At 36.3% G+C, this 15266-nt stretch overlaps 3 protein-coding genes across 4 annotated transcripts in view; 1 reads left to right on the top strand and 2 right to left on the bottom strand.

Annotated features, from left to right (window-relative positions):
• b4galnt1a (beta-1,4-N-acetyl-galactosaminyl transferase 1a) overlaps positions 1–797 on the bottom strand; it is a 22390-nt gene extending 21593 nt beyond the window's left edge. Inside the window, exon 1 of the mRNA XM_024293864.2 lies at positions 406–797. The gene's annotated coding sequence lies outside the window, so the exon portion shown is untranslated. The remainder of the gene's footprint in view (positions 1–405) is intronic.
• A 2738-nt stretch (positions 798–3535) lies between these two features.
• c1galt1a (core 1 synthase, glycoprotein-N-acetylgalactosamine 3-beta-galactosyltransferase, 1a) lies at positions 3536–10571 on the top strand. The gene is made up of 4 exons (XM_024293883.2): positions 3536–3691; positions 4126–4368; positions 6857–7521; positions 9864–10571. The coding sequence occupies exons 2-4, from the start codon at positions 4158–4160 to the stop codon at positions 10179–10181; spliced, it is 1194 nt and encodes a 397-aa protein (XP_024149651.1). The 5' UTR covers positions 3536–3691; positions 4126–4157; the 3' UTR covers positions 10182–10571.
• Positions 10572–10735: 164 nt separating this feature from the next.
• Positions 10736–13361, bottom strand: tac3a (tachykinin precursor 3a). Of its 2 annotated transcripts, none has more exons than XM_024293885.2 (7): positions 12289–13361; positions 11883–11989; positions 11703–11802; positions 11566–11592; positions 11443–11496; positions 11301–11367; positions 10736–11221 (listed from the first exon to the last, which is right to left on the bottom strand). In XM_024293885.2, exons 2-7 carry the CDS (start codon positions 11982–11984, stop codon positions 11203–11205), a joined length of 369 nt encoding a protein of 122 aa, XP_024149653.1. In that variant the 5' UTR covers positions 11985–11989; positions 12289–13361; the 3' UTR covers positions 10736–11202. The 2 variants fall into 2 exon arrangements, with proteins under 2 accessions (XP_024149653.1, XP_024149652.1); XM_024293884.2 differs by having other exon boundaries at positions 11566–11595; positions 12289–13355.
• Positions 13362–15266: the final 1905 nt, after the last annotated feature.

Below are 15266 nucleotides of genomic sequence, written 5' to 3'. Positions count from 1 at the left end.
AAAACAACTCAGGTGATTTAAGGATTTATCAGATTCCAGACTGAGAAGTCTTGAACTATTTTGCGAAGTTATCATAAATTGATAAAAATTTGAACTAAAATGTTGCTGTTTGGGGTTTAAATCATTTAAGAGAGAATTCAAAAATTAGTACGATAATGTTTATTTGAAAATCAACAGTCAAATTAAAATCCAGCATTCTGAAAGTGACTGATAACATTTAATTTAACAAGCGATTTAATTTTTCAATCGTCATTAGTGCTCCGTGGATTTTCAATCACCTCGTGCATACGGAAAGCAGACAAAATACCAAAATCCACCTTAAAAGACACATTAGCGCTTAAAAAACACACGGAAACAGAGACAAACTCGGTAAAGGTCGAGAATAAAGCTGTGGAAATATTTTACCTTTGTTTTTCTTGGGCGCAGTCGCACGACGCTGCAGTTTCAGCTTCCGAGTTCGCAGCAAAGTGAAAAGCACTTATCACTGATGGATCTAGAAGTCAAAGTATCGAACGCACGGTCTGTGCGTGTGCATTTCACGGGACGATTCAAGAGAGTAAAATGTTTTAAGACAAACAAAATATATTGACTCAGTTTCCGATTTGTGAGAGTTATGTCATCGTGAAACTTGTAGATATTTGACTTTTTGCTTAAGATACTATCTCAGTTCAGCTTCTGACAGAAAAACAACACAGTTTATCTTGCATAACACAATATATAGTTTTTATATTTGTAAAAGTTGCTTCTGTTTGAGTTCAAGACATATCTATTTTCCCCCTCATTTTTGCCTGTCCTAGCAGATTACAGTAGCCACTTCCTTGACACAACTTCCTTTAGTTTAGAGTTACTGTGTCATGTATTTGGAAGAGAAAAACATGTAGGCAGTATACTTTGAACACATGCATCAATTGTGTTATTGAAAAATGCTTTTATCACATTTTCAATTCCTTAAAGTGTTTTTTTTCAGTATTTCATCCCATCAAATGTATGTTACATGATGAATCCATTTTTCTATTTAAATAAATATTTCTTCATTGAACAAATGTTAGATGTGTATTTTTCAAATAGATGTCCTTTTCAAAAATGTTTTTCCTAATAGACCTGAGTTTTATTATTTGTATGTCTACATGTAGGCCTATGCAGCAGATACATCTTGTAATTAATTTATTGTTTGGTTACCATAGCAATAAGACACAAGAACCAGTAAAATTATTAAAACACCATTAAAAATGGTACTTTTCATTTAATTACACAAAAAGACAAACAACAACAACAAAGATGAAAAGTATACTGTTGAGCATTTACCTCAAAATGTCTTGTTATTGCTTTGGACTTAACTTTTTTAGTCTTGTCAACTTAAAAAAAGAACAAGCATCACCAAATTTAACTTCTGTGTTTCTGTGGAACTTAGAGGAACCATCATCAAGTGTTAAGTGAGTCAGATACAGTATGGTTGGTTAGCAAAAACACTTTTTTAAAATCAAATTGCAATGCAACTATCATACGGATGCATCTGATCCTGTCTTGAGACACCCAAATGTTGACTTTAGCGGAGGTGCAAATTTGTAGTTCATGAAAGTTTGTGAAGTTTTGATCACTCTGTCCAGCTGATGCTGTTAATTTCTGTCTGTTTTGTCAAAAGTTTTATTTAAAAAAAAAACCTAAAAAACAATTAGAGGCTATTATTGGTGTGTTTGGATGACTAGATCTGGTCCCAACTATGCACCAGAAGTTCATGCAGATTATGGGAACAATATATTTCTTAATACTGTATAAAGCTGATTTTAAGTTTTGAGTGTCCTAATATTTATAGGCCATACTATTGTATAATGTAATCGAATACATAAAAACACACATAATAGCAAATTTAGAAAAAAAATATATGAATTTATTCAAGATAACTGAAGAAAAACATAGAAATACAGATACAAGTCAAATTGCTTAAGAAGATTGGGTGATACGGCATTTGAGGATCGATCCGATACTGATCAGATACCAGTCAGTATTACCGATATCAATACCGATACCGATATTTTTCGTAAATGTGGTGGATGCGAGATGAACCTCAAAATCTCAGTTGTTATTAATGTTTTTTTGTTAATTTCCCTCTTTTAATTACTCGATTAACATAAAAAGTGTCAGAGATCCATCATCCAGTTCCATCTCCAACCACCAGAGGGACCCCTCACCTGAGTTTTAACCTGCCATCTCCTCACCTGTCTCCTGCCTGCCATCATCACCAGCTGGTTCTCATCATGCTCATTATCTCTGTGTATATAGTCACCTCCTGGACTCAGCTCTTTGTGAAGTATTGTATCTAGTTATTCCTCTTGCCTCCCTGTGGTTTGACCTCTGCCTGTCTTCTGACTCCCTGCCTTGCTCCTTGTTTGACCTATTTCCTGGATTTTTGACCTCGCCTTGTTTTTGTCCTCGTCGGATCTTCTGCCATTAAAAGTTGTTGCATATGGATCTCAACGCCTCAGCCTCCTTGTTACAAAAAGAGGATTACATTAATTTCAATTTAATGGAAAACAGTTTATTAAATTAAAAACTTCTTGAAAGTAAATAAAATGTGAAGAAGTAAATGCAAACAGTCAACAAACCAAAAGAAACAAGTAACTATGACATGAAAATAAAACAAAATGTTTAGCGATTTAAATAAAAAACAACTGGTAGAAAAAAATTCGTACCCTTTAAAAAGAACAATAAAAACAAGTGAAAAGTAATTCGTCAAAATTAACACAGCATTTAAATAGAGTTGAAATAGTGTGAAGCATGCACTGAGATCTGCTGCTGATGTCTCAGTGCATGCATTCAGTGCTGACAAAAGTGTTGAGGCAGCGACTCAACTGGGTCCTCTTAGCAGATAAAGAAGTTTGTAACAAGAGTGGAAATATTGATATCTGCAGGCCAGTATCGATCTGAAACCAACTTGAGATTGATACTATCAATATTTTCGATTGATCTGCCCAACACTAAAGAAGAGTGAATGAACTAAATGTAAATAAATAAAACAGCTGTTTTTCTTTCCAATTATGAAGCATTAGTCTGCCACCCAGTGGCAGGGCTAAAAAATAAAAAATACAAATAAAAAACAAAGGCTATATTTTCCTTAAAAAAAGTTTAAAATGTTTTTTACATTTAAATACCGTTTGAAACCAGAACAAAATAGACTAATGCATGATCTTGTTCAGTTGTCAGTGGCCAGCTGTCAGAGGATACTTATATCCATGGGTGAAATAGAACTGTAAAAAATAGTTTGTAGTTAAATCAATTTTAGCAAGAAATGTATTAACATCATCTTCATTTTTGCATTAAAAAACTGATTTAATAAGCAATTGTTCATTTAGCATGTACAGTAAGAAGTAGTCCAAATTGGAATTACATTTTTAAAAGTTAAATTTCTGAAAAAAAGACGAAGAATAGCAAACGACTCAATAAGACAAGTTTTAATTCTTGTTTTAAGATTAATTAAAAATAACTAAATAAGTAAAATAGAAAACATTTTTTCAGACGTTTTTGTTCAGTGTAAACGAACATTGTTGTCAATAAAGTTTCCGGAAAAAAGCCCCGGATGGATGAGAGTAAGCTGTACGACAGGTGTAGGCTTTCGTTTCGCTTCTCGGAGGTTTGAAGGAGCATGGGACTGGAAATTGCCGCTACTTTACCAATGACTGGTCTTACGACGACGGTAAAAGATGCGATTCTACATTCTGCAGCTAAGAACTAAACATATTTGCCGCTTCTTTCCCTTCTTCTTCCAGTTTTAGCTACAGAACGATGGAAAATGTGTTTTCTTTTCTCGCCTATCACTTTCTCTGTACCCTAGCATGTTTTTTTATTCAGCTAAAAGTCGACAAATCCATTATTTTATGTAGAGTTTAAAGTAAGACGTAAAGCCAGTTTAATCTGATTTGTGTTTTCCTCGATTAACCTCATCTAACGGGATTATATGGTTATGGCGAGATGAACGTTTGGTCATTTGAAAATAGAGTTGTTGAGGCTAAATTTTTTTTGTGAATGTGAACCTTTGAATGGTTTTGAACTCTCAGAGGATAGCTATCTTTATTTTTTCACCCCTTTTAACCTATCAGACTCACTGCAGTGTTTTGTGTCTCCGTGCAGACAGTCCTCTCAGAGCTGCAGAGACTGCCAGAATGATGGGAACCATCTCCAGGTGGACGTTTCTTCTGGGGTTCTTGGTGGGCGCCTGCTGCATGTTCTTCTTCTTGCGCCAGGTGTGGTTTGAGCGAAGCTACCCGGTGCTGTCAGAAGCTCAAGAAAGAGCAACGACTGTTGGAGAAACACCAACCAGCTGGAGGAAAGAGGGAGCTTCACTCATCAACCTGCTCCACCCACACCGGGCAGGTAACCTCTAACACAACATGAGAAATGTGACCAACAACATGTCTGTCTTTTTTAGATTGCAAACAGTGATTGTCCCATTTTGAGGTTACTATAAACTAGTGCTGCCACAAACGATTATTTTCGACTGATCACCGATTATTTTTTCTGATTAGTCGACTAATCAGGTCATGCGCAAACTGGATGTAAAGCACATATCTTAACCAGGATTAGCTTTAAACTAACTAAAAACTAGATATATAACATTACTTGAGATAATGTTAGTGTGAATGTCGTAAGCTGAATTTGGCCTCTGAAAATTCTAGATATGATAGCTGAAGATGCTGAAATTGATAGCTGAAAACGCTGAAGCTAATATCTGAAAACGCTGAAGCTGATAGCAACTAAAATATTAGTTAAATTCCAAATTAGCCCCAAAGCTGAAAACCCCTAAATTAGCCAAAACAGCTTCATGCAGCTGAAATATTAGCTAAACTCCAAAATAACCTAGAAAATAAAAAGAATCCTAAATTAGCCAAAGTAGCTAGCAAGCAGCTAAAATAATAGATAAACTCCAAATTAGCCTAAAAAACTCTAATAAATGCCAAAATAGTCCAAAAGGCTAGCAGAATGCCATTATAACTTGAACTTTACTACACTCTGACTCCATATAATATAAAGTAACAACTAATCAACTATTAAATTAGTCTTCGACTATTTTAATAGTCGATTAGTTGTCAATTAGTCGACTAATCATGGCAGCCCTACTGTAAAAGATTTGGTTGCATTTAAGCATTTTAGTACCAGTGTCTAATCAGATAGAACAAATGTTTATTAAAGACCCACTCCAGTAAAAATCATGTTGTTTTTAACATGTATAACCGTACAGCTGGATAAGCTCTGATATTACTTGTAGTTTGTAGCACCTGTAAGGTTGGGGTTGTGAGAGGCTGTAAGCTAACTGGAGAGAGTGTAAAGAAAGGGATCATGGGAAGTCATGGCAAATTACTCCTCACCAACAGTCCTACCCACAACTCAGAGGCGATTTTCTAACAAAGTCCTGCCACTCTGCAGAAACTATGTTCTAGAAAACAACAGGGTTTTTTATTATGCCTAAAAACAACATAATTGCAAATAAAAGAACACTGGGAATGCTTTACGATAGCTTTTGTTTAATTCAAAGTTGTAGAATCTGTTTATCAGTATGCAGCAACAGTATATAATACATTTCATTGGTTGGTCCTTAAATCCAAAACCACTTATGAGTCATCACAATCAAAATAAAATGCTCTAAGAAAAAGGTTTATTGACAAACTGAAGACATCGATGAAAGCTTAGTGATTTATATTTCTAGTTTTTACCTATTTATGTAGACTTTAATACATAGAATGAGTTCAAGTTGAAGATAAAAGGAAGAATAAAACATAGTGGCTTGTTTTGTTGTTTTGATCAAATTGATTTCCTTACATTTTGTTGCACTAAAGTATTGATCAGCTCAAAGTTCCCCTGCTGTGCCTTAAGCCTTTGTCACTACTGCCCGTTCGAGTGGATATGGAGTGTCTGCGGGTGAAAATGGGACAACCTGCAGGGGGCGTGCAGATGGCCCACAGGAAATATCAAAGTTTTAGACCACTTAGTGAAAATGTTTGTGCACATTTACAGGTGTGATTGTAGCAAACACTTATGCAAAATGTAAGGGAAGTAGGAGAGACAGGGGAATATTATGTTGAATTTTTTATTTTTTATTTTTTATTTCCCCCAAACACTGCACACTATAGGGAGCCCATTATGGCTGTTCACGTGAAAAGTGTGTGTCCCTTGTGTGACTGTTAGAATTGAGAAAATTCGACAATTAGTGTAGTTTGTATGGGTGTCCTATGAAGACGTTCGTATTACCTACACACCCCATGCGTACAGCATTTGCAGCGGTCAGTGAGGATCCAGTACGCACACCTCACTACAATCTAGTATGGAGTAAGGGCATCGTACAACAGCATCACCCCTATAGCATAAGTGCATGTATCTTACATTATCCTTACAAATTCTTCCCAATACATTAACCATACACCGCACAGGCCTCGAGGGAACTGCAAGACACATGCGCTCCCATTAAGATGCGGCCGGTTCTGACTAAAACCTTCCATGTGCCCAAAAACCTGCAGCACCTGTACAGGTCAACCCAAATGTTTCTAAGGCCTTAAGGTATTGTTATAATAAATGCAGATATTTTTTAGAATATTTTTAAAGAGTATGACTTAGAAAAAAAAACTTTACCCAAATATTAATGTACTTTTTACGGATATAAAATAGCAAAATTCTTAAAATCAGTTTAAATCAGTTTTCTTCCTGAAAAATTATTTAAAAAAATCCTAATGACTATGTGAAAAAAATTATTTTGAAATTGTTGTAAATTTATTAAAAATAAAAAACCTGTGTATAAAGTGCTTTTATATGTGCAACCACAGATGCTTTTTGTGGGACTTTGTTTTGCATGTTCCCTCCATTGCTGTAGGTGAGGACAGCCGGCTAGCAGACTTGCTGTTCCAGAAGGTGCGCGTTCTCTGCTGGGTGATGACGGGCCCGGAGAACCTGGAGAGCAGGGCTCGTCACGTCAGAGCCACTTGGAGTCGGCATTGCAACCTTGTGGTGTTCATGAGCTCTGTGGGCGATCCCGACTTTCCCACGGTGGGTCTGGACACCAAAGAGGGCCGCGACCAGCTGTACTGGAAGACCATCCGAGCTTTTCACTACGTCTATGAACGCCATGCAAACGATGCAGACTGGTTCTTAAAGGCAGACGATGACACTTATGTAGTGGTGGACAACCTGCGCTGGATTTTGTCCAACCACACCCCAGAAGAACCTGTTTATTTCGGGAAACGCTTTAAGCCTTACACTAAACAAGGGTACATGAGTGGGGGAGCCGGCTATGTGCTCAGTAAGGAGGCCCTTAAGAGGTTTGTGGAGGGCTTTCGGACCGGTACGTGCACTCACACCACTCCTGTGGAAGACCTAGCATTGGGTCAGTGTTTGGAAAAGATGGGTGTGATTGCAGGCGACTCCAGAGACACTTTACATCGAGAGACTTTTCATCCGTTTGTGCCAGAGCACCATCTTACCACCAAGTTCTCCAAGAGCTTCTGGTACTGGAGCTACTGCTATTATCCAATTGTTGAGGTAAGTCCCTTCCCCGTTTGTTTAAAAGCTGAATTGCTTGTGTCGGTAGAAGTCAAACAAATCGGCATGAAAGCTGAGTATTAGGGAGACATCCTATGAGTGGATTACCCTTATTAGCCAAGCGCAGGTCAGGTAAGGAGAGCTCACTGATTGGCTGACTGAGCCTTAAGTTAACAATCACATTAAGTTATCAGACTAAATCCCCCATTCTCATTCAAAAGTGTTACTCTTTATTGTAAAAACTTAGTTTTAACTTTGAATACTAACTAGAGATGATCTTGCCAGTATAGTTACATGCCCTGCAGCACAGAGGATGCATCCAATATTTCAAATGAGACAGATATTACAGATTCTGTCACTCTCTATGAGATTTTGAGGCCACAAAAACAGAAATGTATCTTTAGTATTGAGATACTTGAGTTTTGTCACAGAAATGTCAATTGTTCTTAGGATTTATTGTTAGGTCGTGCATGGGAGCAGTAGAATTAGGTTATTTAAGCCACAGACAAAAAAAATTAAATACATGCGCCAACTTAGATTCTTTGCGTTTAGTTTATTTCCTGATCCTGAAAGAAGTTTTTTTTTATTTCTTTGAAAACTGCTGGATTCTTTTCACAACATCCGTCTTGGTCATGTGACTTTAAGTGGCTACCTGCATGGCAACCTGGATAGCTAAATTAGTAGCCCAAAGCTAACAAAAACCAAACAATAAATCATATTTTGGAAGTTTCTTCGAGGAGAAAGGAGCCAGTGAGGAAACTGAAGAAGACGCTTTGACTTCAAAGAACAATAAGGCTGCTGTTTACAGACAAAACCGTGAATCTTCCTCGACCTGGATTTTTTTGAGACCGATTGAGATAGTTGTTTTCATGCAGCAGAAGCCACTCAGACTCTCGGCTGTTTCACACACACGGATAATAAAGTTGGAGACACAGTGGATTATATTACACTTAAAAAATACCAGTTTTATGATGGTTGGGTCATTTTATTTTGCTTTATTTATCCATACCAACTTCAAAGTCAGACATAGCTGAAGCTAGCGTCAGGTTGTTAGCCTCCACTTTGACTTTAAAAGAAAAATCTTCATCACTAAGTTTAAACCAGCTGCAAACATTTCACAGAGTTGGTGTTTTGTGGAAACTTGTAAAAGGGACAATTGAGAATTTTATTACAGCAAGACTGAATTAGGTAAACATCTGTTTAGAAACTTAAACACAGAAAATGTTATTTTTGTTGAAACAAATACCCAGTGAATTAGGATTTATGTAAAGACAAAATACAATCAATCTTTTTTGCTCTGAAACTGAATCGGAGCCTGGATTGAGTGTTAAAATGGTATTCTATGGGGAAAAATCATGCATTATTTCCTCTATGGATTTTTTTAAAATGAAACTTTGTTTCATTTACACTGTTATCACAGTAGTAACACTGAAGGTGAAGGGGGATTTAGAGTGTTTTCTAAGGATTTCATGATGAATTCCACTAAGTAACACTTAAAATGAAGCTACACTTATGATTGTGTTTGTGAACTTTTAGTCCATATTTGGTTAATTAACTTAATCCAGAGAGATTATGGTATTCATCTGAGCTCGTCACTAAAAACAGCCTTCCCATTAAATAAAATGAAGGTTCAAAACTTTTTACATTATATCCTCAATGAACAATTTGTAACGTTAATTTTGATGGCCCGTTCTTCTTTCAAATTGCAAATGTTACTTCAAGTATTTTAAGTTTTACTAATATGATCGGTCATTTTTTGATTATTTATCTGTTAGTACAATCATTCTAGTTCAGGGCTTTGCTTCCTGATGCCTTTTCCATTTATTTTTAGATTTTTAAATTTAGATGATCTTACATGAGTACATTTTTTTTTTTTGCCGATTACTGTACACTAAATAAAGAGGTAGTGAGAGCGGTACCATCTCTCCAAACATGTCAGATAACTAACCAGAATGATGGTAAAAGGTTTGATCTGTGGTCAGAGTGGTTTATTTATAGAATGAGTTTAAACTCACAGTCTTGTATTATGTCTTGTTGCTGTTCAGAAGCCACATTCTTAAAGTATAATTGCAAATCTGCTACTGGTGGAAATATAACACTGTTATTATGAATTTAATGTGAATATTTAAAAGCTATACTTTTTAAATGCACAATTTAACGGCCACAAAACCATATATATGTTTTAATGTTGAGATCTCGCTGAGTTTGTCAGTAAGAAATTGAACCAAATGCCTCTTGTAGTGTTAAACGATGCAGTTCTAGATGAAAGTTAAAGCTGGGTGTAAATAAATAATTATGTTAGTATTTATTGGGACTTTATTGTGTGACATTTTTCTCTTCAGGGTCCACAGTGCTGCTCAGACCTGGCCGTATCCTTCCACTATGTGGACGCCACGCTGATGTACACGCTGGAGTACTACACCTACTACCTCCGAGGTTATGGCTATGTGCCTCGCTACCGGCCCTCTGTGAGCGGGGCTCCTCCCCAGACAGCCGGGACGACGGGACTCGTTCAGGCGCTGACAGACAGGAAGAAGCACTCGAGCTCGGTAGATTCTGCTTCTAGCAACCAAACCAAATTGGAAAAACTCCAAGAAAAGAAGAAAAAAGACAACTTGAACCTCGTTATGAGCACAGTGACGCCAAACACTCACGGCTGAATCACTGCTGTTTTTCAGCTGGGGCTGAACGTGCTGTTATAACTGCAATTATCTGATCTGTATTAGAATTGACAGTGGAGGCCCCTGTGGCGTCTCTCACCCGGTGACAAGGTGAGAGAAGCTGTGCTGGAGAAGTCCTCCACCCGGCGCGGCTTATTTGCTAATTGGTCATTTTTCCTGACAAAACCTTCTGAAAGAAAAAATAAGAACTCGCAGGAAAGGTGGAGACACTTCAGGATGGCACCTACATATTTCACAAACCGTTTGCACATGTCTTGTTTTTTTGTTTTTTTTTTTAACTTAATTTGGGGAATAGAAAGGCTCCATGAAGGTACTTTACACCTCAGATGATTGCATGTTTTTCCCTGTCTGGAGGGCAGCAGCTCCTGTCACATCCCTGAAATGTTTGTTCTTTTAATAGCCGCTTTTATGATGTTAGCCCTGTTGCTATACATATCTTTTTTTCAGTTGAAACTGGATGATATAAGTACCTTTTAAGCCATTGGGATGGTTTTTGTTGTTGTTTTTCTTATCAAGAATGAATGCAAAAAGCACCAAAATTATGCATTCTTTATTACCTAAAAAAACTAACAACTCTGCCTTAAAAATGTTTGTTTATGTCACCTTGAAATAAAAGGAAATGTTGCTTGGGATCATTTGACACTAAAATCAAACGCATCTCAAATGTCACCCCCTTTATTTTGACGTAGCTCATAGCGGTGTGAGTCGAGCAGAGAAGAATCACTCAGACAGCTACAGGAAAATGCAATATTTAAATCGATAGAATATGTATAAAAAAATTACATTTATTTTGAACCTTTAACAAAAAGATACATAATAAAGAAATTAAAACGATCAGTTGTGATTATTCTTTTTGATGAATTCATTACAATCTGCTTGATTTTATGGTTACTTCCGTCAGCCAGCTGGTACGTGAATGGAGTTGTTTCCGTCAGACTGGTTTTTATGTTCCTCTGCCGCATCTTCTGTCAGCATCAGCCAATAAACAGTGTGGGAAAGTCTACAGTCCTTGAAGTAACCTGCAATAAGTTAGAACTGTTAAAAATGTGGATAAAAAGCATTTAATTCATATTTTTTATTGAAAGCAGAGCGACTCACCTCAGCCTGGACTTGTTGAATAAGATGCCTCTCCTGTCGGGATATTCTCTCCTCCAGGGGCCATTCTCTGAAAAATCAGACATTACAAGGTTACTGTTGCATAAAGCAGACTAAACTCACGTTCTTAAACTCCTATGCTCACCAGGCTCTGAACTTCTTCTTCCCATAAGACCCACAAATATATCATCCATGTCTCCTGAATAATGATAACATATTTTTAGTTAAAATGACAGGAAATAGAAATCAAATAATTAAAAAGTCTTACTTTTTGGTTGTGACTGAACAGCCTCTTCTTCTAGAAAAAAATAATAAAGGGGAAAATGTTGGTTTTAAATCCCTGTCATGCAAAAATAAAAAATTATAGAACGAAGAAGGACTTAGACGCATGTGCAGGAAACTCACCTGCGTTTCTTTTGCCCATCAGTCCTACAAAGCTGTCATAGTCCAGGTCAGTGTACCTCCTCAGAAGGTTCCGCTTGAATTCTTCCAAGCTTATGGGCTGCTGCAAGTACAAGAAAAAACAATATTTTAAACAAAAAAAGGGCAAGGAAAGTCCGTTTTCCGAGCCGTCCGTGAACCTACCCCCAGTGTTGACCTGCGCGAGGCGGTTTCCTCGCACCTCGACTGGCTGAAGCGAAGTTTCACAAAGATGAACAAAGTCACCAGAAGCAAACCTGTTCGCATTTTTCCTGAATAAAACACAAGGTTTTATTTGGGAGTTTAGTTTATTTCCTACTGGAAAATGCGTATTTTGTATTCCTTTCTGAAACAGACATTTTTCCATGTTCAGAAAAGTAAAAAAAAAGTCCTATTAATTAAAAAAAAAAAAAACTATCAATATCCATACATATTTGCACATGTAATTTATGGCATCGTTAAAAAATTGACAAAAAATGGCATAAATACAAACTGTATCCATAGAAAATACATGTAGAAACAGAATAAAACAAAACTAAAGATTCAAATGCATTAAAATGTGCATTATTACCTGTTTTCTAATGTAGTGAAGGAGTCAGCTGCGTGCGTCCTGGTGCAGAGGAGATCCTTCAGATGCGTCAAAATCCTGGCTACATTAAAGTGCACGCTGCGCTCTGCGGCGTTAAATAACGAGCAGATACCTGCGTAACGCCAATCAGCAGCTGGAGCGGAGGTGGAGCAACAGGTCCTTTTTTTTCCTCCTTCTCTTTTTTCAAATTTTCTTTTTTTCCGAGGGGCTGCGTAACTGTCTCCGAGATTGTGATAATGGGTACAGTTTTCCAGAGAGAATCCGCCTCTCTCCCACATCTAATAACGCGCAGGCTTTTTCTGAAGTGAAGTGACAGGAACTCGGGGATTTGGTTTCCAGCAGGTTTCTGATCCTCAAATATTGCAAATATGTATTTCTCCTCCACAAATGGGTTGGGTTTCATTAAAGCCTTGGTTATTTGTCGTGAAAATACACGTTTTATGTTTATTTAAAACACACTTTATTTGTTTGAGGAACTGTTTGAATGACAACACGATTTTGTAACTTATGCGTAAAATGATGCTCCATTATATTTGTGTCTTGAGACTTTTCTGTTGAGAGGCTCTATTTTTGTTGGAATTTTCTAAACTGAATAGTTCAAAATTTTTTGTAGCTGTAAAATTTCCCCCTCAAAAAAAAGAAAAGAAATGGAAGCAAACCTTAGACCAGACTTTTTTCCAGATAAAATTTGGAAATAATCAACTTGGCTGCGTTGTGTCATCAGCAGGTGGCAGAAAAGGTTTTCATGGATGCACAAAACAAGCTCAGAGGGGCAACAACTGGAAGCAAAATTCTGAAAAAGAAGGTAGGCCTGTAAAGTGTTAGGGCCAAAAACGAGACAAAAAAAAAGAACAATTTTGTCATTTATTCTTCTAACACCTTATTTTTATTAAAACATGGCAGAAGCAGCTGTTCCTGGCAAAGTTATTGTTTGCTCAAAGTAGGCAATATATTCGGGGTGAAACAATTTCTTGACTTAATCATTGAATTGATATGATTCAAGCTGATTGATCAGTCTGAAGCTAGTTAAGTTGAAATCTGGAACACTTCTCCTGCACTGTTCTGTACCAGATTTTTACCTCTGAGTCACAATGGTTACATTTTTGGCTAAATTTGTCTTGGATTCGTATTAGGTGAGTGAATTGGATCATTCAAAATGAATCAATATCAACTCTGAATCACAAATGATGAATAAAATTGTTGTTAAATGAATCAATACAACCAATATATGCTCCAAACTCTGCTGCTTTTCAGCCTGATCGCTCTTTTCTATTTTTAAATCTGTAAATTCCAGTTTTACAAAAGGAACCTGACTTTTATTTAACCTTTGAACTGCATGCTAACTAAATGGTAACGAGCATTTCAAAAACTGATTTTTTTGAAAACGTTTCTTTATACAAGACAAAAATCAAAAAATAACACATAATAAATGGTTGTTATTTTGGTGGGGTTCTTAAAGAGTTGGTTTTATTCCTTTGCTTTATTCTTAAATAAAAGCAAAGTTATAGCAGGAAAAAAATAGCCAAAAATGCAGAGGAGCAACAAGAATAGAGCAAATCTTCTCTATAGACTATTTATCTAAAAATCTTTTTGAATCCTCTTGAAGTGAAAAGAAGGGTTTTGCTTTTACCCTATCTGAAGAACAAAAGAACACAGTTGTACAAAGTTGTTTTAAGGCTTTTTAATCTTTTTTGTTCAAACTTTTTGCCTTCTGGTTATTTTGTATTTTTTCATATTTCTTTACAAAGTGATGAAACAGCTTCTTGAAAAAAGGCTTTGTTGTTTGTTTATAATTTGTTGTTGTGAGCATCAGCAGTTTTTGGATCGCCTTAAAGCCCACCGTCTTCAAGTTAAGTGTTAAAAAATTAAAGCATATGGGAAATTTGCATTATACTACATGGTTCATCAGAGCTAAATCAAAAGATCATCTGATTGGGATTTTTACATTTTTAATAAAGTTGTTCACTTTTTTAAGAGCAGCTGAAAAATTTCTTTATTCTTTATTTTAAGACACTTCTGATTTACCAAAGTGAAATCACTGTAGAACAGAGCACCAAATTAGATTTTTACAAACAGATTTTTAAATAACAAAAAGTTTTATTGACTTGAATTATTGTTTTGGCTTCTACAGTTGAAGTAGTTTAATAGTTGGTCAGATCCACATTTCTTTTTACACTGTAAAAAGTGAAACATTAGATCAATTAACCAAAAAGCTCTGAAATTTGTTACATTTAAAATATAATTTTTTATCAAATACAAATTTAAAGTTCAGTAAAACCATCAACTCAAAATTTTAATTTGATGAAAACTACTAATTATAAATTTAACAAATTACAGAACATTTGTTAATTCATCCAATGTTTCACTTTTTTAAGTATAGATTTATTTGTAAAACTCAATTTGGTCACATTTTACACCATAAAATATTTGTTCATTAAAAAAGAAAATTTTCATCAAATTTCTCAGCAGCTTCAAACAACACACAAAAAAGTTTGTACCAAACTTGTCACCTTTTCTTGCAATTACACAAGCAATTACACTTTTGTCAGTGTTTGTGCACACATTCAAAATGCAAATAGGCATGAATATTTGAGGACGGTTTGGCATCATGACTGTGAGGCTGGCAGGTGGAAGTGAGCAGCAGAAAACGCTCGCCGTGGCCTCTGGAGATCCAGGCCACACAGACGAGGGCGCGGCACCAACAACAAAGCAAAAAGCTGGAATTCAAATTGGGAATTTTACAACTTAGCAGCAACAACTTCCTCTCTTCCATATATGTGTTGTTCCTGTATGCAAAAGTCAGGGAGGGGATGTTGAAGAGGAGCAGGGGTTAGGGATGAGAGATCTGATAGATGTGAGGAAGTCATTAAATCTATGTTTACATTATTGATGAGTGTTTTTTAATAAAATCTCCCCTGGTGAGCGGAACAACTCTTCTTTATGGAGAAATTCAGAGGGAA

The sequence above is a fragment of the Oryzias melastigma genome, linkage group LG7 (assembly GCF_002922805.2).
Source record: "Oryzias melastigma strain HK-1 linkage group LG7, ASM292280v2, whole genome shotgun sequence".
NCBI lineage: Eukaryota > Metazoa > Chordata > Actinopteri > Beloniformes > Adrianichthyidae > Oryzias > Oryzias melastigma.
This window is presented reverse-complemented; position numbering and strand designations above follow the sequence as displayed.